This window comes from Melospiza melodia, chromosome 6, assembly GCF_035770615.1.
Source record: "Melospiza melodia melodia isolate bMelMel2 chromosome 6, bMelMel2.pri, whole genome shotgun sequence".
In the NCBI taxonomy this organism is placed as follows: Eukaryota; Metazoa; Chordata; class Aves; order Passeriformes; family Passerellidae; genus Melospiza; species Melospiza melodia.
Window position 1 is genome coordinate 51,393,411 of NC_086199.1, and position 23,944 is coordinate 51,417,354.

General features: G+C 44.7%; 1 protein-coding gene across 1 annotated transcript in view; it reads left to right on the forward strand.

Moving 5' to 3' along the window:
- The window catches only part of TEAD1 (TEA domain transcription factor 1), a 150,478-nt gene that overhangs the window by 101,816 nt on the left and 24,718 nt on the right, over positions 1-23,944 (forward strand). Inside the window, exons 3-8 of the mRNA XM_063158126.1 lie at positions 3,989-4,053; positions 6,840-6,902; positions 16,991-17,125; positions 17,306-17,352; positions 17,794-17,855; positions 19,859-19,983. Coding sequence (XP_063014196.1) covers positions 3,989-4,053; positions 6,840-6,902; positions 16,991-17,125; positions 17,306-17,352; positions 17,794-17,855; positions 19,859-19,983 — 497 coding nt within the window. The remainder of the gene's footprint in view (positions 1-3,988; positions 4,054-6,839; positions 6,903-16,990; positions 17,126-17,305; positions 17,353-17,793; positions 17,856-19,858; positions 19,984-23,944) is intronic.

Sequence of the window (23,944 nt, forward strand, 5' to 3'; positions counted from 1 at the left end):
CTATGCCTTCCTCAGGCAGGGGTGGATTTTCACCTTCAGGGCCTTGCTGGTGCTGGGTGAGCGGGACAAACACACCATTGGCATCAACGGCAAGGCCAGGAGCCTGACACAGACCTCTGTGGGGGCTGATGCTTGGCTGCTTTGGGCTGTTCTTGGAGACAGCCTTGCTGGGGGAGGCTCCCTGCACAAGGGCCCTCTGTTAGAGCAACAACTGCCTCCCCCGGGCAGAGACAGCGGGAGGGGAGCTGCCCCACTCTGCAGCTGCTCCCACTTGTTCAGAGCAAGAGGAGCAGAATGTCAGCTCCCTGCTGCCTGGGAGGTGTCCAGGATCTCCACATGCTGCCCTGCTGAGGGTGCTCAGGGATGGGGCAGGGGATTGGGAAGGTGGAGGGAGCCTGTGTGCCAAGGCTTGGCTGGAGCAGGGCTGCGCCCTTGGAGGGGCCACAGTGGAGCTCTGAGAGCTTTGGCTGTCCACAAAGCCTCGCAAGTTTTTAGCATCTGCGTTGTTTTCTAGCTGAACTCGCTTTTTACTCCATGCCATGATTAAAAAAGATGTTCCTTTGGACAAAATGCCTCTTCCACTGCATCAGTCCAGGGAGAATTATTGTTTGCAATGCGCTGATGACACAGAAAGACATGATGGATAAAGCCTGAATTAACAGGGAAAAAAGCAAACTCTGTTGTGGTCCTCTCTTGATCTTTTCAAGATCCTTGGAAAAGATTCCTTGGCTGTGAAGATGTTTTATCTAACCAGGCACCTCCGCATGCCTCTCTTTGATACCTGAACCAAAACATTCAAAGCAGGAGACTGTCACAGCAAAGGACAGGAAAAAAGAGCTGAAAATGTACAGTTCATAAATCTGACCTCTTCTCTTCTGCCAGGCAATTTCCCAGGTCTATATGACAAGGAGACAGAGGGAGGGTGTGTATGGAAAGTATTTCCACAGCTGAGCTCTTCTAGAGGAAATAGATCTATTTATTAATGAGCATTTTTCACCCTAAGGTTTCTAATGGCCAGTTAAAGAAGTTCCATGAGTCTCCTTTTGTTTCAGACTCTTCTCATTCCCAAGAACAGGAAAGGATGTTTTTAGGATTATTAAGCTTTCCTTTCTTTAAAATCCTCTTTGGACTTCAGTTGATCTGGAGATAAGATCATTTCTGTCCCTATCTGTCAGAGCTGCTAAAGAAGAGCACCACTGTTTGGTAGATAACATTAAGGCTGTAAACTTTTAGTTGAGGGCATCTATCTTGTTTATATCAGGCAGTGCTTCTGTTTGTGTTTATGGCTTTTGGTAGCCCAAGAAGGAATTTGTGTCTTTTCAGATTGCTGTGGCCAGGGAGAAGGTATTTAGTGAGCCTTCAGTATCTCCTGCTCTGGCTAAACCTGATGCTTGTGTCTTTGCTGTGTTGAAAACATGATGGTAAGGAAAACATAGCTTGGGCTTTACCTCTGCCACTCTCTATGGCTCCTGGTGGAGTTCCCCCCTCCTGCAAGTTAAGGCAAATTATTCCACCCTGTTGACTCTTGTGGAGTTAGGCTCTGGGTAGCCTTCAGCTCAAGGGAAGCAGGCACTTGCCAAAGCTGCAGGCTTGTTAGTCACAGCCCTGGCCAGCCAGACAATGGCTACAGAAACCCCCTGTGAATATTTCATAGGTGGACTGGGGCTCAACCAGAGACAGCACTCAAATAATACAGTCTGGATTTTCAGCGCTTGGTGTTTTTAATAAAGATGCTTTTCCTGTCAAACGGCTGCCTGGGAACCTGAGCTTTCCTTTAAAAGCAGCTTTTTAGCTCTCTTGTCTGGGAGAAGGGCTGTGAAACAGCTCAGCTGTGGCCAGGGATTGCATAGGGCTGCCTTAATGGGCACGGGGTGGCTGGAGTGACCTGTGCTGTGCCCAGGTATCTGAAACATCTGCAGCACAGGCAGAGGGACAGGAGATGGCATTGCATCCTTTACATCACCTTACAGCATCACAGACCTGGCACAGTCACTGACCTGGCACACCTGGCTGCTGATCAGAACAGCCTGACAATATTGTTGCAGCAAAAAAAGCCCATTCTGGGTATTAATGTGTGTACATACTTAAACATGTGCAAAGCAGGTACTTTCTGGATGGGAGGCGTTCCCCAATTAAATCAAAATGTGCATTTAGAAATAGGAAAATGCCCATATCACCTATCACACTGGTGATTGCAGGAATGTGGTGATCTCTGCATCTCAGCAGGCCACAGAGGGCTGCCCTTGCAAGCAGGCTTCTGTTTGGGTTATGGGAAAGAGCACGAGACCAGGGAGATACAGAGGTGGAGCTTGCCCTGGTTTCACCCCATGAACACAAAGGCATGTGCTCACTACAAATGGCAAGGATTTTGTGAGCACAATAGGCTGCAGAACTCGTGTTCAGCCTAAAGACAAGGCCTTTGCATGAAATTAGGTAACTACCTGCTCGTCTGTTTCCATACGGAAATCCCTCATTTGTGTGCAGAAATGTGGCTGGTTTGTGTAACTGTTTGCTCACGCAAAATTTACCTCCTGAAGTTTGTCCTGAAGAGACCTGCTGTAGAGCTCCAAACCAGTGGCATGTTGTGGGAAACATGGCACACAGTCCAGACCAAAAGAAAAACGCAGCTCTGCTCTGAGCTGCTATTTCATGTTCTGGTACCCATTTGGCAAACATGAAAGAGACAGGAGCCATGAGGCATTTGATACAATAAGGCTTACAGGGGGAGACAGAAGAAAAAGTATTGTCTGATTAAATGTGTTCAGTCTTTCAGTCGACAAAATACACTTCAAACATATTCAGGCTACTTCAAAACGTCCCCGTCTCTCCCCCACAACATTAAAGCTGTAAAGGTTTGAAGCCCTGGCTGATAAAATAATTTTCTGCATTCCCCAGCTGTGTACTCATCCACTTCAAAATAGCTTGGTGGGTGACAAGTTATTTTCTTAACCTCCCCATTTTCAGCTCACTGCTAAATCAGTTTTCTCATTTTCTACACACGGGCTGCTTTTCCCCTGTGCTGAATGCAAATAGCTCTGTAACTTAGAACTTGTTGAACAAGTATATTTAAGTTATTACAACCCATAGAGAAGAAACATAATATGCAGTGAAAATAAACAGGACACCACATAAAACTCATGTTATCTTCCATGTCAGCAATACTTGGGAAGGAAATTATTTGGATAGAAAATGTTAGTTTGCATTAGGTAGCATAATGTGTGACTGAAGAAGAGTCAAATAGCCATTTTAGAGACTTGGAAGTATTTCACATTTCTAAGAGAAACAGAGCTCTGAATAACAAACCACCGTGTTCATGGGCCCTGCTCCCACAGGAGCATCAGCACTGCAGGGCAGCCACTCTGTGAGTTATTGATTGATAACTGCTCGACTGGGACAGTGATTTCCATCTCTGGAGGAGCCCTTCTGGCAGGAAGGACAGGTTTTGCTGTCCTCCTTGCAGAATTAGAACTTGGAGAGGAGCTGGCACATCTGGGTGATTGGCACAGGCTCAGGTAGCACACGACCTTCTCAGGAGCGGCCTCTCCTCCCCACAGGGACAAAAAACACCTGGAGGAGCCCAGACTTTGTGTCAGCCGCAGGATGGGAGTTCTCCAGTGAGAGATCGTGCTGGGCACTGCTGCTGGCCAAGGAGGTGCCTCTGCCTGTAAAGGGCTGCAGGGCTTGGGTGGGCAGGCACTGAACTCGTGGTGCTCTGCACGGTTCCTGTGGCACGGGGAGAGATGGAAGGGAAATACTGGTGAACAATGAGAAATACTGCAAATGTAAGGGAGAGAAAGGAGATGGAAGGAGAAGGAGATGGGAGAGAAATACTGGTGAACAATGAGAAATACTGGCAAATTGTTTGCACAGAAAAGTGGAGTACATGTAAGACAACAAACCTGATGTGCATGGAGCTCGTGTGTTCAGATGTGGTTTTTGGTGGCTGTGATGCTGCTTGTCCCTTACCATGAATTTCTCTTTGTTTCAGGTAGGAATGAATTGATAGCCAGATACATCAAACTTAGGACAGGGAAGACACGGACCAGGAAGCAGGTAAAATAACCCAGTGGGGAAGTATGCATGTCAATGAATGACAAAACCTGGCATTTTTGGCTGCAGTGGCTGTCTGTGCTTCAGCTCTGATGGGATGATGTATTGACTTCACTATTCAGATTAAACACATGCTGCTTAAAGAATATTTAACACTCTGGGGTTTATGTTGTGACGGTGTGAGGATTCATTTTTTATTAATCTGTCTGTAAATGAAGCTATTATCCCCCAATATTTCATAAAGAAAATTTCAAAAGTTGAAGCAAAACCATAAAGCATTGTGCCTTATTTCTTCTATATAATATTATAATCTAATGATTATTTTGAGATGTAAATAATGGAACTTCTTAAAAGTTAAGAGAATTTGGCTGTACAATAGAGATTATGATTCTTGGATATGAGAGGTAAATATATAAAAATTAATGAATCATAATCATGCTCTCAGGTTATGGCCTGTAGTTGCCATAAAATAAATAAATGAAATAATAATTAAAATAATTTAAGATATAAAATAATAAAAAATAAATAATTTAAAATAAATAAAAATATAAAATAATAATCAAATAAATAATTTTAAAATTTCCCTAAGAGCCCTCAGGCTCCTGGTCTTTGACCATGGTAAGATTTCATTCATGTAAGAGTCTGAATAAACCTTAAAACTACCTTAAGTTTGTTTTACATGACTACCACATAACCATTAATTTATCTCCTATTACTAAATCCTTTAATTAATAATACTCACAGCAATCAGCAGCCTTGCAGAGAGCACAGTTTGTGTGCAGTTTGTGCAGTGGTTACTCCACAAATGGCAGAGGTCCCTGGCTTTAGGGTCAGGTGTGGGATTCCCCTTGTGGTGTGTGACAAAGGGCAGGCAGAGGCTGGCCCATGGCACGCTGTGCATGTCCTGCAGGGCAGAGGAAGGTGGCACTGGGTCACACAGAGCTGCCAGCACTCGGGTTTGAAGCACTTTGGGTGCTGCTTTGCCCTGGGGGGTGTCTCTTGTCAGCCAGGAGGAAAGCATGTGTGCAAGGGATGGGAAAAAGCATCAGAAAGGAGGAGAACTGCAGCACGTGGAAAAGGAGCAAACCAAAGGCTGGCACAGAAATCACAGACTAAAGGCAGAGTCCCCACTTCTGCCCTGCCTTGCCCGTGCAAGCTCCAGGAGCTGTAAGTTATTCTGGGATCACAAAGTTGCCTCAGGAGTCAAAATGCAGAGCTTGGGGTTAGATCCTTGGCCAGCATGTACCAAGAAAGCAGGAGGGCTGTGATGTGTGCAGTGTCTGCCTCCATGCTTGTACATCCCTCTGTAGTGAGGCGTAAATCACTTTAAACTGACTGCTTACAAAAGTTGGTTTGTGGCTGCTCTGGAGTTTTAACAGAGTGATTAAATGTTAATGATTGTTCTTCTTGTATAATCTTTAACACCACTAATATTCCACTGAAAGCAGAACAAATGAACCTGTGTGAATACTCAGTCAAGGTGTTTGGCTGCAAAATTGCTCAGTAAGCAGCAGTATAACTCTGAATTGCTGCAAGCTGGTTCCTGAGCTGCTTCTCGAAGGTGGCCTTCAGGGACTGTGCTCATTGATGCATCGTGGTTTGCTTCCCTACTAAAATATAGGCTTTTTGGTACTATTGTCACACAATAGTCTTACAGAGGAGGAAATCATTGTTTCTCCTTTTCTTTTGCTTTGTTCTTTCCCAGACAGGAATTGTAACTAATGTAGGAAAAATGTGCACCACCTGATATGGTATGTCCGGGGTCAGAGGAAAATCAGAGATTTCCCTTTAGTGGTTTTTGCCATCACTACAGGTTTTAAACCTTCACACAGAAGGATGAAGGATGCTGAGTGCTCCCAGGTGTTGCTGGGCAGCATCATTAAACCCTCAGCAAGAGCAGCATGGATTTGAGTATGTCCCTGGGTAAACAGGAATGCAAATTTGGGCCCAGGCCCTTCACAGCACAGGCAGCAACATCTGACCAGTAACTGGTGTAGGGTAGAACTGGGTTTGCACAAATTTCTGAGCAACACAGCCATGGGCCAGGCCTGGGCATCACTCAAGCTGATGTCAAGTTGCTGGTCCCCAGTTACACAAATGTTTTGTGGGCAGACTTAATGCTGAGATTACCAAGGAAACCAGCAGGGTTTCAGGGACCTGTGTTGTGCCAGTATTTTGTAATTTGTGCCAGAATTTAAAACGTTTCAGTGGGCTCAAAATGCAGCCCGAATCTCCTCACTGGAGCTGCAGAGCACAATAAATAATGGATAAAATTTCTTGGTGCCAAGTTACATCTCAAGCCTAGTGGCAAATGGTCAGAGTGGGCTTCTGCATCCCCAGCAGATGGGGTGGAAATCCTATGGGCTCCCCACATGAGAGCTCAGGGCCTGGGCATGGATGGGATCAGTACCAAAGCACATGGGCTGCTGTCCAGCTGTGAGCTGTGTCTTCTGTCTTGTAGCTGAATGCACAACCTGGTGGGTTACATTTCTTTTTTTTCCTTTCTCTTTTTTTTTTTTTAAATTTGCTTAATCAAGTCACTGCACTGACTTGACCTGTATTAAGCCTTGGTGCTAAGAGCTTGGTATCTGGCTGGGAATGTGGTATCTTTAACAGCAGAGCTTACTGAAGGTGCAAATAACTTCCTCCCCTCAGAAAAGTTTCTTTTTTTTTTTTTTTTTCTTTTTTTTTTTTAAAGAAAAGAAATAGACATTTAAAATTTGATTTGCTTTTTTGTTTTTCTTTTGTTTGTTGTTTTTTTTCCCCCCCTATAAACCTGAACAATGTAGGTGTCTAGTCACATACAGGTCTTAGCAAGAAAGAAAGTTCGAGAAATTCAAGCCGCCATTAAGGTACGTTTGGCTTGCCCAGTTGTAGGGGGCTTTTCATCTCCATGGTTACAGGCTTTTCCTTTGTTTCCTCCCTTCCCCTACCCTGCAGGTGTCTAGTCACATTCAGGTTCTTGCCAGAAGGAAATCTCGTGATTTTCATTCCAAGCTGAAGGTATGCGCTTTTCTGCTTTTGGGCTTGTGGTTGCTATGCCTGTCCCTCCTCCTCCTCCCGCGGTGATGGGCGAGCTGGGGCTGCTGTGCGTAACCTCCTTCTCCTGCTTGTGGGAGCTCTCTGTGTCTCTTTGTGTTTAACCCCGGGGTTCTGCACTAGCATCCACATTAAAAACGTTGTTTTAACACTGTCCAAATGCCGAGTGAACTCCTCTTTGTAACAGCTCAGCACCTAAACCTCATTTTTAACCCCTTAGTCCCTTTTTTTGTTTTGCTTTTTAACGGTCCTAGCAGTGTATTTAAGTACACAGGAGTTTTGCATAGCTGTGTAGATGCTTTTTAGCTTTTTTTTTTTTTTTTTTTTTTTTTTTGCTTTTTCCAGAGGAATAATTGGGGTAATTGTTTTCCATTCCCAAATGTTTTTTGTCTGTGCTTCTGAACTGATATCAGGAATACTTAAACCAGATCATTTATTCCAAGTGCCAGAGAGCACAGCTTATCCAGATTGCTCTATGGTGTTTCTAGACTACAAACTAGTATCACCTCAAGTTACACACTATTTACAAGATTCCCTGAAATTTAATTTTTTTTTTAAAGTAAATTATTGACATTTAATCTTTGGAGAGCCTCAGTCAGTCCTGTTCAGGGAATATTAAGTATGTTTGCGTAATCTGACATGATGAATTGTACATGTCCCCGTTTTCTCTGCCTTCCATAAAATATATTCTAAGGCTAAAAAGAACCTCTTGGAAATGCTTAATAGGGGTTTCTTGGATTGCTTGTTTTTTCAAGTTTTTCAGCAGAGATCTTGAGATTTTTTTGGGTTTTCTTCCCACACCATTTAAAAGAGGAAGAGGGAGTTTTGCAGTTTTTTTGCTGTCAATTTTTTTAAATAAAAAGTGAAAGAGCTTATAAATCTCTTACTTCCCTCCCTTTTTTTTTTTTTTTCCTCCTTTTAGTGTGAGTGGATTTTTTTTTTTTTTCTTCACCCAGATATGAGAACAAATCACGTTTTTGTTCTGGCTGGAAAGCAGAACGTTTCGGGCTGTGCTTTCCAGGCCCTGAGCGGTGAGCGCTGCGGATGCTCACCCCCATCCTGGAAGCGCAGAGTAGGAATAACAGCCTGCCTTTGTAACAGGCCTCCCTGACAGAAGCACTGGGTTTTTCATGGGCAGCATGCTGGCAAGCTTGTCTGGCTGTTGGTGGCTGGCTTTTTAGCTGCACTGGCTGAGCAGTTGGGTTTCGTAAAGAACGACTAAGACAACTTAAACGTACTGCTTCTTAACCCAGGGTGCAATAATACAGAGATATGTAGCATTTTAAGCTCAAATTGTCAAGCCTTGATGCCTAAAATTAAGTATGTAAGTAGGTGGTCCTACTTTCAGAGGTGCTCAGCACCAGCAGCTCCTGGAGTTTTAGAGGACTGGCGAGAGCTCAGGGCTGCAAAAATCAGGAAGCCCACGTAGGTACCAAATACAGGCCTAGGAGTCAAACACAATTATTGGATTTACTGCTCTAAAATGTTTCCCTTTCTGAATGCCCAAAATACCTTAAAATGTGAAGACACTTACAAAGCATTAAAAAACATTTTAAATACTGCACCTGCTGTAGTTTTATTGAAGCTTTCCAAAGAACAGAGAGGTAGCCAACTCTTAAGAACATTTCATCTAGTCTAGGTGGCATTTTCAGTAAATAGAGATCTGGGAGGAATTTTCATTTTAAGGAGTCGCCTGAAGAAGGGAAGATCTGTTTGGACAACAAGATATTTTGTAAGGGCTTCATACCTGGTTGCCCTTTTCCCACCTGCCCATGGGCTGCTGAGTGGAAAGCGGAGCAGCTGCCGTGTCACTGCTGGGACTGATGGCCTCAGGAAGATCCCCAGCTCCAGGCCCCGACGCTCTGCAGGGCCATTTGCTTCACCTCTCTGCCACACCACGGTGGGGACAGACTGCACACAGGTGACAGAGCTTTGCTGGCCCCTGTCCTTGCTGACAAAAGCCACTCCAGGCCTCCCTGGTGGGGCTGGTGGGCCCGTGGGTGCTGAGCTGTCTGTCCTAGCCGAGTGTCCATGAGCTCCCTCAGAGCCCTGACACCTCCCCAGATACTCCTGCACAGCCCCAGCCCAGCTGAGGAGTGCCCAGCAAGGGTGAAGGAGCCAGGCCCTCCCCACCCGCCTCTTCTCAGCCTTGCCAGTGCTGGTCCCAGTGAACAGGAGCCATGGCATGGCCCCAGTCCCCTGCTCTGGGCCCTCTTGGAGAAGGGACAGCATCCAACAGGCCTTGTCCTCGCACACGGAAGAGGTGAAACTTTGATGAAGGAAGGTGCCATAAGGGAGCTGCCTTAGGAAGAAGAGAGCTCTCCTTCCCTTTGCCGGCTGCAATTGCTCCCTGGAGGTGGCAGAAGCCGCTGGTTTTGAACCTGAGATGGAACCTCGCTTCTTCAGACATTTTGTTTGTGCTACTGCCCCTTTTGCTTACTATTTCTGTGTTGAACCACCTGCATGCCCCACTGTCACTGAGAATCACCTGGAATCATGGGCTATTTAGGATTGAAAGCACCTCTGGAGATCATTTAGCCCAACTCCCCTCTGCCAAAGCAGTTTGCAGAGGACTTCAAAAGCTGCCTGAGAAGGACATCACTGGTGCAAAAGGAAGGCAAGGTGGACGCATTCCAGCACCTCTGAGTGCTCAGTGTTTCAACAGGGACCAATTTTGGCAGCAGCCTGAAGAGCCCCATCAATGTCCTTGGAAAGATGATGGGCTCTTGCTGTCCTGGAGTGGGTGCTGTCTGCATTCCCTGGTGAAGAGGTGACCAAGGAGAAGATTAAATGCACAGTTTTTTACAGTTGTGATTTTTTATGCAAGCATGTACTGACAGGACAAGGAGGAATGGCTTCAAACTGAAAGAGAATAGGTTTACATTAGATATTAGGAGAAAAAAATTACTGTGAGGGTGGTGAGGCTCTGGAAGAGGTTGCCCAGAGAAGCTGTGGTTGCCTCAGCCCTGGCAGTCTTCAAGGCTGGGCTGGGTGGTGCTTGAAGCCACTGGTCTAGTGGGAGATGACCTTTTAAAAAAGTCCCACTAGCAGTGGGCTTGGAACTAGATGATTTTTCAGGTCCCTTCCAACCCAAACCACTCTATGATCCTATGCTTCCCACCCAGGCCAACTCACCCTTTTAACAGTGAGCTGCCACTTTTAAATTCTGTGATTGGTGGCATCCAGGGAAGCAGTTACTACTTTAAAAAAAAATCCCCTATGGATCTGGTGTCAGCTTTCTTTTGGGATGTGTCTGATCCAATCTGTCCCATTGGCCCCTGCTCCTGTCCTCTCAGTTTGACAGTGTTTATACAAATAACCCTTTTCCCCAAGTAGCTGCTGAGTTTATTTTGTACCAAGAGACCTTACTGTCCTGCCTGGGTCTGAAACCTGCTCTTGGAGAGGAGAGGATTCAGGCAAATCTTCTTGTGTTAATCTTCTGCAAAAATCCACAAGGATGGAAGGATCTCAGAGGTATCTGCACACATGGCATTGGAAGCTGTCCTGAGAGGCAGCAATCTCACCTGCATGCCATCAACTCTGCTTGGTCCAGCAAAAAGTCCCTTTTCTTCAATGAGAAGTGCCTGCAATCACTGAGGAAGGATGGAAGGATGGATCCTTAGCCTGCAAGGAAGTGAAGTTTCACCCATAAATGCTATTGCTGCTTTTCAAGACCACCAGTAAAGAATGTCCCCCAGCCCTTCCAGGGATGTCACACATTTTAATTCTCTTTGCGGCTTGAAAACACACCTATTTTAGAGATTTTAATCCTAATATACTGAGGTCATTAGAATCTTCCTGAAGTTACAGAAATTTAATCTCATGAAAACGGGAAGAGAGGCAGAGATAAAGTTGTCCTTGGAGGCAGATCTGAAAGGCAGCTCCTCTTCATGGCATTTCCTCTCAGGCAGAGGCTGCAGCAGGCAAAGCAGAGGTTTCACACTCCAGTGCTGTGTTTCTGTGTCAAATACACCAGTCCACAGCGTCAGCTCACAGCATTCCCACCTTTGCACTGACAGGGAGCCAAAGTCACCTCTGTCCACTCAGGACAAAAGATGGATTGGAAGTTGAACATAAACAGAGAGTAAAGGTGTTCACAGCAGGATGTGCATCTGTCTTAGGCTTTCATATCAGATTTTCTTCATAGTGCAAGATTAATTAGACAGAGACAAAAAATTAAAATGACACATTAACATGCCTACAGTTCACATCTATTACATGTTTTTAAATCTATTATTCTACGTTCCACATTTAGGGATAAAAAGAAAATATTGTCAATTATAAAATGCTAAAGATAGCTCTATACTTTTTTAAATGAACAATGATAAAAGCCTTGAAAAATTCCCTTTGATGTGAATGGAGTCTTCAGCATTTTGAAATACAATAAGATGGATTAATTGCTACTCATTAGGCAGCAAGTTGGGACAGCTTTGAATGCGCATTCTCTTCTTGGCATTAGCTATTGCCTGGCTGAAATAGCCAGCTTTTGTATTTACTCCTGTCTTCTCTAATAATAAGCAAATTGGAGATCAGGGCTAGAAACACTGAAGTGCTCTCTATCTTTTGTCCAGAACAATTGTATATTGTCATGATTTGTTTATCTTTTTTGAGCTACAGCTAATTATTGTAAAGGTTATTTGAATCAATACGAGATCTGAGCAGAAATAACATCTGCAAAATTGCTTATTAGGAAGCTATTTTATGCTAGTGTTACTGTAACATCCATTTTGTGAACAAATTGTTGTTTCTTATGTCTTTTTTTCTTTCTTACATGAAAAGTTTTGCATTTTAAATACTGGTACAGGTTTTAGGGCTTCTTGAATTAATACTGCTCTGTTGTGCTTACTTTTCCTCATACTGTCTTAGATTTTTTTTACTGCCAAAGTCATAGATAACATGGTATTCAAAGCCCCATGTATCATTCTAGGATAATAGTTTTTATTTTTTTGTTTAAGAACTTGTTTGAACTGATTGATTGAATTATTCTTCTGTTTATGTTGGATTAAAAGAAAGTCAAGCACAAATCCTTTTGTGCTTGTTATGTAAAACTCTTGTTTCATGCAGGGCTTTTGTAGATATTAAGATTTATAAATTAATTATACTGGGGAATTATTATTATCTAATTTAACTATGTATTTTGCATTCCAAAATGAATTGTGAAAAGCAAACCTCAAGGGCCTGATTCATTAAAAGTTGTAGTCTTCTTGCATTATATGCTTAGAGCTTGCATCTTCCAAAAGCAAAGTGTGTGCAACTGCAGCCAGAAGCAGTCAGCTAAACCACGAGGCACATCCTGGTCTCCCCTGCAGAGATGATATTTTAGGGATTTAGTGGAACTAGACCAGTTTTCCACTGACTGGACTCTAAACCCACCCTGGTAACATTCATTACTCATTATGTACCACAGTGCAGAAGACTTTTACAAGAGGAGGGCAAGGCAGGGTGTGAGTGCAGCCTGTTGCTCACTCCACTGTCATTCCTGGGCAGCAGCAATCCCATCTGAGCCCATCAATTAGGTAGGGTCAAACCAGGTCAGGGCCAGATGGGACCTATCCAAGGAATACCTTAAGCTCCAGCAGGATTTAATGATCCAGTAGGAGATGCTGTCCGCCCAAGCCTCTGCTGAATCTCAGCACGGGACTGCAGCTTGCTGGGCCAAACTTTTATTTTACTACATCAGTGTAAACCACATTGGGCTGAAAGAAATTATTCCAGCTTTACAAACCAGCACAAGTGACAGCAAAACAAACTCCTTTTTGGACAAGATGGGAAATCAAAATCTTAACTATTTGCAGTCATTAAAAATCCCACAACGTTCCTGTTTTAGAGTAGGGGTGTTAACCCAGTTGTCCTGGCCAAATTCCAACCTGGGTAATTACTGTAATCTGCCTGTGTAAATTACCCCTGCCGTTTTAATTGGATATATTCCTTCTCTTGCTGCCTGAAGTGTGATGTAATACCATTGTGTGTTATTAATCAGTTACCAGCTTTCATCCCAGAAGTGACGGGTAGAGAGCCTCATTCCCTCCTGGTTACGAGCGCTCTCTATTACAGCACGAAAATCCCCAACATACACTTGTTTTTAAGTGGCAGACAAGCTGATGTTGCAATCTAAATAATCAGTTTTAAAATGTGGCTATCCCATTTATTTTTGAAGACCATGAAGTCTGCTTGATTATGCAAGCACAGGCAGCTTGCAGCTCTCCAAGTGAACCTGGAGCTGAAGGTGCTTTTTTGCCAGTGCAACTCAGGACCTCAAAAGTGTCTGTATTTGACTTTGAATTTGATTTCTGTCATGTTTGAATGTAAAGTTTCTTTGGGAAAAGCTGATCTTTCCACTGTGCAAAGATTCCTAAGCCTACAAAAGGTGAAACTTCCCATTGGAGTGTACTGGCCTGATGTACCAGATCAGATTTGTCACCAGTGGGAAACTCTGTGGGGGTTGTTGAAACACCTCAAAACCAGCCCTGTTGCAAGGATTGCCTTTCTGAGCTGTCATTCTAAAGGTTTTTCCCTATCTCTCCACCCTCCTGAAAATGTAATCAGCCAAAGAGGATGAGAGGAATGGCCCCACAAAACACAGATCATTCTAGGGTGAAAAGCAGCAATTGGTAAGAAGGAAGGCGCGTACCATTTTGTGTCACAAAAGAAAAAAATGTTTTCTCCCTCCAAAAATCCCTGTCACTGTCCCTAAAATTCAGGATCAGCAGGTTCACTGTAATGGTGACTAAGAGCTCCCCAGAAGATTTTGAAGGAAGTGTAAATCTTCAGTAATTTTTCTTAGTTCACCTGTTAGGGTGGGATTTGCCTGCTGTAACTGTTGCTGAGTGGCCAGGCTCCCGTTCTAGTCCTTGCATGGCAATAACATTGCAGAAGGTAATGCACTTTAGCTGGTTTCAGTGCCTCACAAGGCAGAAACAAATGCAGCTCCTTCTGGACTGCACTAACACCAGCAGAGAAATAGCCAGAGACTTTGGAGGGATAAAGCAAGGCAAGAAGAACAATTTCATAGACATAACCTACCTCAACTCCCAGGAATGGACTTTAACAGCCTGACAAAGCTTTTACTTTTAAATTCTCCTTTAGCTCCATCTGCTAGTGGATCCAGAAGAGTCTGTCCCCTTGGCAAAGCACAGGCACATCCTGATGTGGTGGCACAGGCATGGCTGAGGCAGGCAGGAGGCAGAGCAGGAGGGGAGCCTGCAGTGCCCCAGCAGGTCTGGAGAACAGCAAGGTAGGGACAAAAGCAGCTTCACATGGTGTTGGAGATTGCTAGGAGCCAGAAGCACAGTTCTCCTGTGTCATTTATTTTACACACAGGACACAGATCCCCTAAATGTTGGTTTTTGGTAGGATTCAGCAGGCTGTGTGAGACTCTCATGGTTTGGCATTTCCAAGCCAGCTCTGCTTACACAAAAAGGGTGGAACAGAGAAATCTGGTAGGGCTAGATCTCCATATTGCTTCAGGAAATCTCCCTTCCATCTTTTCATGATGGAGGGTCCTTCTTGCTGTGCAAGAGTGTAGAGGGGTCTGGGGAGCTACGTGAACCTCAGGATTCTGCCACTTCTTAGCACCCAGCTAACATCTCTTTAGCCTGCAGACATCCAAAGGCAGCCAGTAAAACATGCCATGCATAAACCTCCTGTGCACACCTTCCCACCTGGGGCAGGCAGGGCTGAGAGCCAGGGCTGACCTCCAGCTCTTAGCCAGAGGGCTGCTTCCTGTGCTTCTATTGGAAAGCTGCAAGCTTTGTGAAAGGACTGAGTTGGTCCCTGCACTGAGAGATGGGTCCCTGAGCACAGGTGAGCCCAGGGGTCAGAGCTGCTCAGGCAGCTGAGCACAGGGCTGTCCTGCAGGCTCACACCCTGCAGGGTGCACAGGGAATGATGCTGAGCACAGGGAATGGTGCTGGGCACAGGGAATGATGCTGAGCACAGGGAATGTGCTGGGCACAGGGCTTACACCCTGCAGGATGCACAGGGAATGGTGCTGAGCACAGGGCTGTCCTGCAGGGAGCACAGGGAATGGTGCTGGGCACAGGGAATGGTGCTGAGCACAGGGCTGTCCTGCAGAGAGAACAGGGAATGGTGCTGGGCACAGGGCTCACACCCTGCAGGATGCACAGGGAATGGTGCTGAGCACAGGGAACGTGCTGGGCACAGGGAATGGTGCTGGGCACAGGGAATGGTGCTGAGCACAGGGAATGGTGCTGGGCACAGGGAATGGTGCTGGGCACAGGGAATGGTGCTGGGCACAGGGAATGGTGCTGAGCACAGGGAATGGTGCTGGGCACAGGGCTCACACCCTGCAGGATGCACAGGGAATGATGCTGGAGCAGCTCCTGCCCTGCTCCACCTGCTGCTCTCCAGTCTGTGTCCCACAGGGGCTCCTTGCACAGCTCAGGGAAACACACTCAGCAACAATCCCTCTCCTCCAGTATCCACAGCTTTCACACAGGCAGCTGGGGGTTGTTTCTCCCCAGGGCTTTGCTGTTTTTTTTTCTTTTTAAACCATTTTTCCCCCCTTTTAATGAATCAGACCCTGGGTGAAAATAATGCATTTGTTTAAAGCTGATATTTAATGTTGAGCAAACTGCTCTTCCTTTGTCTCTTACTATTTTGTTCATATTTTGCTAAGAGTCTGCTATTCTACACAAGCATTTTAATAAACTGTTTGTTGTTGTATCCAGGTAACAAGCATGGTAAGTATTTTGACTAAACCAAGTATTATGTACCTTAGCTGTGCTTGGCAGAATTTTTTGGCTAGCTTTTCCTGTACTTTGAGCCTGTGCTGTTTCTAAAGGAGCTATTCAAAGGAAGAAACTGCTCACCTATAGTACTACTACATACAAGCTTTGGAGGGAGCATATGTACAAAGTCATAGATCATACATAAGAGCATGCACCTCTTGCCAGCATGCTTGCTACTTTGCTTGTAAAATAAAAGCAGAAAAAAAAAAAACCAACCCAAAACATCCTTGCCTAATACTGCTTGTGTTCCTTCATTCCAAGTGACACACCTAAATATTGGTGGTTATTAATCCAGTACTTCTGGATGAGGAACCCTGCTGTACCAGGTGTAGCAGTCTGTTGTTTGCTCATCTCCCCTGAGCTAAGGCATCCCCCTGGTTAACTCTGTTGCATTAAGAGGCCATCCCTTTCTGTCCTGTGACCATCCCTGACTGGCAGTGGCTGGACTCCAAGTGCTGCTCTAACACAAGTAGCTGATAACAGCCCACCTTTTCCTAAACTCCTTCCTGTGTGCTGCAAAAAAGCAGGAATTTTATGGCTGGTAGCTCTCTGTGGCAACACTGTAAATCAGTAAAACACCACAACTCAACATTTAAGATGTCATTTACATGTTTGTGACCTAACTTTGGAAATGCTTGTTGTAAAGCTGAATCCAAAATGTCCCTAAGCATGAAGAAAGCTGTCCTTGTTTGCGAGTCAGCCGCAGTTCTGTGTTCTCCTCTTACAGGACAATACAAAAGGCAGACTTCTCTTAGATGGAAATGACAGAGCTCAAATCTCAGTGCTCCCTGTCCTGCAGGCAGAGCTGAGCCTCAGGAGCACGCCCTGCTTAGCCCAGCCTGATTTAAAATCAGAATTTGCCCAGATAAACAACTGGGCAGTAGTTTGCTGTGCCAGAGCTTCCTGTGTGTTGGCAGAGCAGACTGTGAGAATTCAGGTCTATCCTGCATGTCTGAGAGGAGGTTTTGCCTTGAGGTAGTTTGAGTGTTAGCCTCCGTGCTGTATTTTTTTTTTTTTTCCTGCATGGTTTGCTATTTTTGCATTTTCTGTGTGGCTTTTTAAGTTTTTAGTTTCGTGCTTGTAGCTGCAGTTATTTAATGCCATTTGTTGTGCCAAACGTTTTAAGACTCCGTGTAATTGTCATATTAAAGGATCAGACAGCAAAGGACAAAGCACTCCAGCACATGGCAGCAATGTCATCAGCTCAGATAGTCTCAGCTACTGCTATTCACAACAAGCTGGGCCTGCCAGGAATTCCCCGTCCTACATTTCCTGGGGCACCTGGGGTAAGTCCCAAAAAAATCCCTGTATTCCCTAACAATGTTCAGTAGAACACTAAGATGGAATGAGTGGATTAATGCTTTGACTTGAGTTTGCAGAAGGAATCGTGCTTGTTCAAAAATACCCCAAGTCCTTCCAACAAAGAGAACAACTGTGGCCCTGTTTGTTTGTTTTTCCTCTTTCAGTTCTGGCCCGGCATGATCCAAACGGGGCAGCCTGGATCCTCGCAAGAGTAAGTCTGAAAATTCCAAAGTGCTTTTTCTCTGTGCAGTGTGAAGGGTGGCTTGTGCACTCTGGGAGATCAGCAAAGCAAGAACTTGCAAATTTTTCCGAAAAGGAGGTGAAAACAGTTTCAGGGAAAGAAAGAGCCTTTATAGTGATGTGAACTCACTTTCAAAAAGTTATAAGGGATCCCAAACCTCAAAACTGAGGCTGAATGCCAGATGGGCACCCTGCTTTGTGTCCTCTGGGAGTCCCAGCAGTGCCCACCCCTGGCTGTAATTCTCACTCCCTCTATTCCCTCTGTGCTGTCTGTCTGTTAAATGTGCTCTGCAAGGAAGAGATATGTTTGTGGGTAAGGTCATCAGGCACCTATTCTCCTATACTGTGTGTCTCTGATGGAATTTCCTGTGCGTGGCACAGTGTGTGATTTTTGTGCATCTCTTTTTTGCAGTGTCAAGCCATTCGTTCAGCAGGCCTATCCTATACAGCCATCAGTCACAGCTCCCATCTCAGGTAATCCTCCCATTTATCCTCTGCCTTAAAAATACTTGAATTTTGTACTGAATGTGATTTATTAACTTCTGCCCTGGGCAGAGCCACTGCTCAGGATCTCATGTGTCCTCCAGCCAAAGGAAGCATCAATCCCAGTGTCCTATTATTTTATATATATATATATATATATATATATATATATATATATATAGTGTCCTATATTATATCTTAGGGGAAATCATTGTGTTTGGGCTTTTTTTAGGTAGGAAGCACTAATGCCTATGCAAGGAGTTGTGATGTGTGATTTCCAGTCAGCGCTCTGTATTGTAGGAATTACTGTAAAAAATGAGTAATAGGATGAATGTTTCCTTTAGAATAGCTCTGTAACAAGAATACACCTTAATTTATTTTAAACTGAGCCTAAAACCCCTCCCAATATCATATACACTTAGCCATAAGTGTAAAACTTCTCTATGTATCAGGTTGTTTATAACTCATCCCCTCCTGGAGGTCCTGCTTTGCCTGGTACCACTTTGATAAGTACCTAATTTTATTCTGAATTTCATTGCTCAAATTGATCAAGCCTTTCCCATGGCTACTTCCCTGCTACTTTTCCCGGGTTCTTTCCATGCCTGACTTCATGAAAGCTCATTATTTCTTTGCAGATGATTTCTCATGTTATGTCTCCCTTGCCAAATGACCCCAATGCTTCTGACTCTGTGTAGCAAGTTTTTGACTCTTACCCAATTCTTTATGATTTTCTAACTTGCTGCTATTTAATGCTTTGAACTAAAGCTATTTTTCTGCATTCGTGAGAATGCTCTTTTCTTGACATCCCTAATTTATAACATTATTTTCTAAGACAGGTATTTTCTGTTGTCTTCATTTAGCCATCCATGTTTTCTCTCAGAATTAGGAGCATCAGTATTTCTAAATCAAACAAAACTCGTGCGTGAGTTTTTGCTCCGTTAGAATTCCTGTTCATGTCTAGCCAGTGACTTTTGTAATTCCCTGTTTTGCACAAGCCTCACACCTTCATTGCCTGAATTTGAGGGTTGGGGTCAGGTACCACATTCCCTTTATGGGATGTGTTCACACACTGCCTCTGACCTCTCCCTGCTTCTCAGCCTAGTCCAGGATAATCTTTATTCTCATACTTCTGGTGCCTCTCCCCTGCCTTTCTTGTGCCTGTGTGTCTCCAAGATGAGTTTTGCCTGTGAGCTGCTGCCTTTTCCTCTTCCTTTACAGTTTTCTTTCCTTCTTGTCCAATTTTCTACAATGAGGACCAAGAGAGAGCAATTATTCCTTCTCTTGAGGTGAATTAGAGAGGGTGGTTAACATCCCTTCTCTATCTAGATCATGTCATTCTCTCTTTATTATCAATTTGAAACATATTTTTTTCTTTTTAGGGTATGATTCAGCTCTCTACAGTAATTATTTATTATTAGCTGTATCATAATGATGCCTAAAAGCTCCAAAAGAAGTCAAGACCCAATGTGCAAATACGTAGTAAGAGACAGTCCCTGCCTTGGAGAGCTTGTGCTCTAAATAGGAGAGGGGAATTGAGAGTGGCAGCAGAAACAGGCAAAAAGAGGGGTGATTTACCTGTACCATGTGGCACATTAGGAGCCAGAAATGGAGTCTGTTCTCTTGCCTCCCAAGGCAGGAATGTCTCCTGTGAGCCTTCCAAAGAAGGATGCAGCTGTAGGTCCAGGTGAAGTCTCTATAAATCTCTGTAATCTAATATATAATTTAAACAAAAATTCTACAGTGAGTTACAGCCCCAAGGAAGCAAAGTAGTAGTAGTAGTTTTCTTTCTGCCACTATTAGATTGCTGGGCTGCCACCTCTTTTTCTACACATTACCCTGAGTTTTTCCAATTTTAACTCATCCTGAATTAATTACTTGCTAAAATTAATATAAATATCCAAGGGCCCCATGCATAATTCCCAATTATTTTTAATTGAGCAGATATGAGCTGAGGAAGTGTCAGCTTCCTGATGCAGATGTTTCCTGTGTTGCAGGCTTTGAGCCCACATCAGCTCCAGCGCCCTCCGTGCCTGCGTGGCAGGGCCGATCCATCGGTACGACCAAGCTCAGGCTGGTGGAGTTTTCAGCTTTCCTTGAGCAGCAGAGGGACCCTGAATCAGTGAGTATTTATTGCCCTTGTGTCCACTGATCCTCAGCTTTGCTCCTCTACTCCTGATCTCCAGCTTTTCTCCTTTGCTCCCCACCCTCTGGGCACGCCTTCCATCATGTATGGTGGAATACTCCGGTATCTCTGTGCTCACTGCTGCTCTGTGCAGTATTCCTCTCACCCCAGGACTGTGTTTTCCTCTCTTGCCCTCCTTTTCCCCATTTGCAGCAGCCAGGGCCCTCTGTGAAAGCAGCCAGGGTTTGCTCTGGCGCCTGTCTCGCTGCTGACCTAGTTTAGCAGGTGTACCAAATTGCATTGTGTTCTTGGCAAGAATTCAGTGCTTGAACTCTAAGTTAAAGCCTAATCTGTTTCCTAACCAAAACAAAATTAAGGACTTGCCCACAAAGCGTGCATATCGCATTTTTTTTTAATGAAGTTTTAAATTTTCTTTTAATTTTTAGTCTGTATACTGTAGGGTATATTAAGGGTAGTTTCTGAAGTTGGCTGTAATGTGTCATTACTCCAGTAAGCCTTGAACCTTGACATTAATCCCCATATATTTACCAAGAGCTAGGTAGCCTAGCACTGATTCTACTGCATTGCAAATAAATGGAAAGAACTTCTTTCAGCTGGAACCTGAGAAGTTTTTCGTGATAATTTCTGAAAAGCAAATACTGTCCTGAATGGGTGATATGGACAGGCCATTTTTGTTCAGATTCCTGGCAAAATACAGTAGCCTGGAGAAGAGACAAGCTATCGTTTTGCTTTTATAATCCAGCACTGGAAACCATAGCATTAATGGGCTCTGGTGTTATCCAAGGAGTGTTTACCCTGCGCTGTGGGGATTGGAGACATAGCCCAGAAACCTTACAACAGAGGAATGCTGCTGGCAGGGCCAGATCCCTGTGAAAACACACCCTATCTCAGCTGTCCATGCACCCACCACGTGGCAGGGTGCTGCTTTGCTGAGTGGCAGCTTTGCCAGCCTGCATGGGCTTTGAGGGCAGCAAATGTTTGGCAGCAGGTACAGTTCTCTCAGTGCTCACCTGAATTTCCAGGGTTTCCCTGGAATCCCTTTGCCTTCCCATGGTCTCATGGCAGCCCTGCCTCTGGTGGGCTTCACCTCAGAGTGCTCCAGGCCCCTCTGGAGCACCCCCTCCACCCCAGCCCTGAGTCCCTCTGGGCAGAGGTTTGGATTTCTGGGTACCACATCCAGGTCTCCCCAGCAGTCACCCTTATCCATGCATGGATTCCCCAGCCCTTGCTGACCCCATGGAAAGTGACCTGCTGATTTCTGGGCTCTGCCATCCCCAGCCTGCCCCACACCATATGTGTGTGTGTGTGTGTGTGTGTGTGCTCCAGGTTACTGGGAAAACATGATGTGGCCATGTGACACTCAGCCTTGCTGTCTGTGTGTGAATGAAATCTTCCTTCTGTGCAGTCTCATTGGCTCTTTTGCCACAGTTATCCCTTTTCTGGAGGTTTCTATAACATAAATCTATATACAAAGCTCCTGTGCTGATGTGGTGGGGTGCCTCTGTATCTGGGTGTTTGTGTCAGAGGGAGCAAACAGGGCTGGGCAGCTGAGACAGTGGAGTTGTGAACAGAAGCATGGTTACCCAGGATGGCCCCACAAGCACTGTGAAGCCTTCTTTGGAGCAAACTGATATTATTTGAAATTCCTGAGGGTGCAGAGGCCCAGTGGGTCTTGTCCCAGCTTGCAAGAAGCCTGCTGAGAAATGCACCCTTCAAATGCATTTATGCAGGAGGGTTTACAGGACAAGCAGGAGCATCAAACTACCCAGACTTGTTTTAAAAAAAGCAGTTACTTGTGTGCTGTAACACTGTAAAAATGAGACTCTAGGCAAAGTCAATTCCCAGTTTAGCTCATCAAGGTGGGGCAGGGCTCTGCATGGGGACAGCCTGCAGCATCCATGGGCACCCAAAGGATGAGCCCCTGTGGCACTGAGTGAGCATCACTGCCTGGGAAAGGGCAGTCAGCAGCAGGAGAAGGGTTCCTTACACTGAATTCAGTAAATGTGGTTATTTGGCATTGAAAGGGCATTGGGAAGAGCCCCCAGGGCAGTGTGGGCAGCTCCCAGGGTGTTTGCTGGAGAGGCTCTGGTGTGCAGGGGCAGCTCTGTGCTGCTGCCAGCCTGCCCTGTCTCCAGTGCTCAGAGCTCTCCAACAAGCACCAAGAGCTCTCCTTGGAGGTGAGAGCAACCCCAGCCTCCTGTGGTGCCACTGCAGAAATGTGAATTCCTCCTGCAGCTTTACACACCTTTCTTTGTGGGGCTGTTTTACTGCAGGTACAGTTTGCACAGCAGAGGAAAAATGGAGGTTTATTACTTTTCACGTGGAATCAGCGAGGCAGGTGACCTGAGTGTGTTTCCACATTGTGCTCGTGAAGTCCTGCAGGCATGTGCTGTGATTGCAGCATCTCCTTTGTGCCTCTGCTGGCCTCAGAAATGAATGTGTTTGTGTGCTGCTACAGGAGACATGTGAGGGAGTTCTCCTCTATCTTCTGAAAAAGGACACTTAGAGATTCATTGCATTGCTGACTTCTCACAGAAAATTACATAAATTAGCATCTTCATCAAATGTGCTTCCAACATTTCATTAAACAAAGGTGACCCTTCCTCCCTCTCTCCCCCAACCCAAAATCAGGCCAGAAAGTCTCATAGCGCTAGAGGCAAATAGACCAATTCCACCTCAAACTGTAGCCTGGAAGTTTATTGAACTTCTATTGTTCATTTTATTTGGTTTATTGGGATCAGGACTTGATCCTGGCAGACCCCTTGCAGTCCCTATTCCTGGCCAGAAATGAGAAATTTGGGTTTGTCAGCTGTGGTGGCTCCCACAGCCTGCAGTGGGGCTGTGCATGGGCACGAAGGTCCAACCACAGGGAATAATTCCTGGTGGGAGTGGGGCCTGCAGCATTTCTGTGGCTCTTCCAATGGCAAATGCTGTTTAAAAGCTTTCTAATAAGCTCAATGCCAGGCACTTTCAGAGGTTAGTTTAGATTGGGCATTCTGAAGGGTTGGAAATCAGCTCCATAGAGTCCTCTCACTTGTGGACAGCTGTTGATCTGTCAATCTTTTTCCTTGTTTAGACACAAAATTATTCCATTTGCAAAAGAGAAAAATATAGAAAGGAAACAATAAGGACCGCTCACTGTAACTCTGCATGGCAGAAGATAGTCTGGGAAACACAAGATGGCAAAATATTGGAACACTGACTCTGCAGTGAGGATGGGTAAAATTGCTCCACCTTTTCCATGAAAATCAATGCTGTTTACAAATGTCAAGCTGTATTTTGTTTTTGTGGCATTTTGTGCTTAAGTACAATTCCTAAATGGTGCATAGGAGTTTCCCTTGCAGGCCCAAGCAGCAGCATTTCAGCCACCTGTGATTATTCCCTGTCCTGTATAACTCTGTTCTCAGCAGATGGAGCAGTTCTTGTGCCCATCTGTTGCTTCCAAGACAGGTTTTCCTTAATGGGGGCTTTCCATTTTTATTCCAGTGGTTCTGTGAAAGTTCAGGACAAATGCTTAAACCTAGCAATCCCATGTTTCCTAACAAATATAAACTGAGCATGCAGGCAAGTTAGAAAGGATCTAAGCAACTGACTGCTACACAAGTAGATATAAAATTCAAAGACTATAACTGAAATGAAAATAATTCAAAATCTTTATATCTCTCTATATATATACATATGCACACATAGTCAAGCTTGATTTTCAATCAGAGAAAAAAGCCGTATCACCACCCAACAAAAAAAGCCCTTTCTTCTTTTTTGAGGCTTCTTGCTCTTGCTGTCACATTTATTTAAATTGTGAGCACTTCAGACAACTTTATATTTAAAATATCTATATAGGGCTATACAGAACATGGCTGATGGACATTTTCAGTATATGTCCACCCATCCAAACTGTCAGATTGTGTTAGGTCCAAATTTCAAAATGTATTTTAAA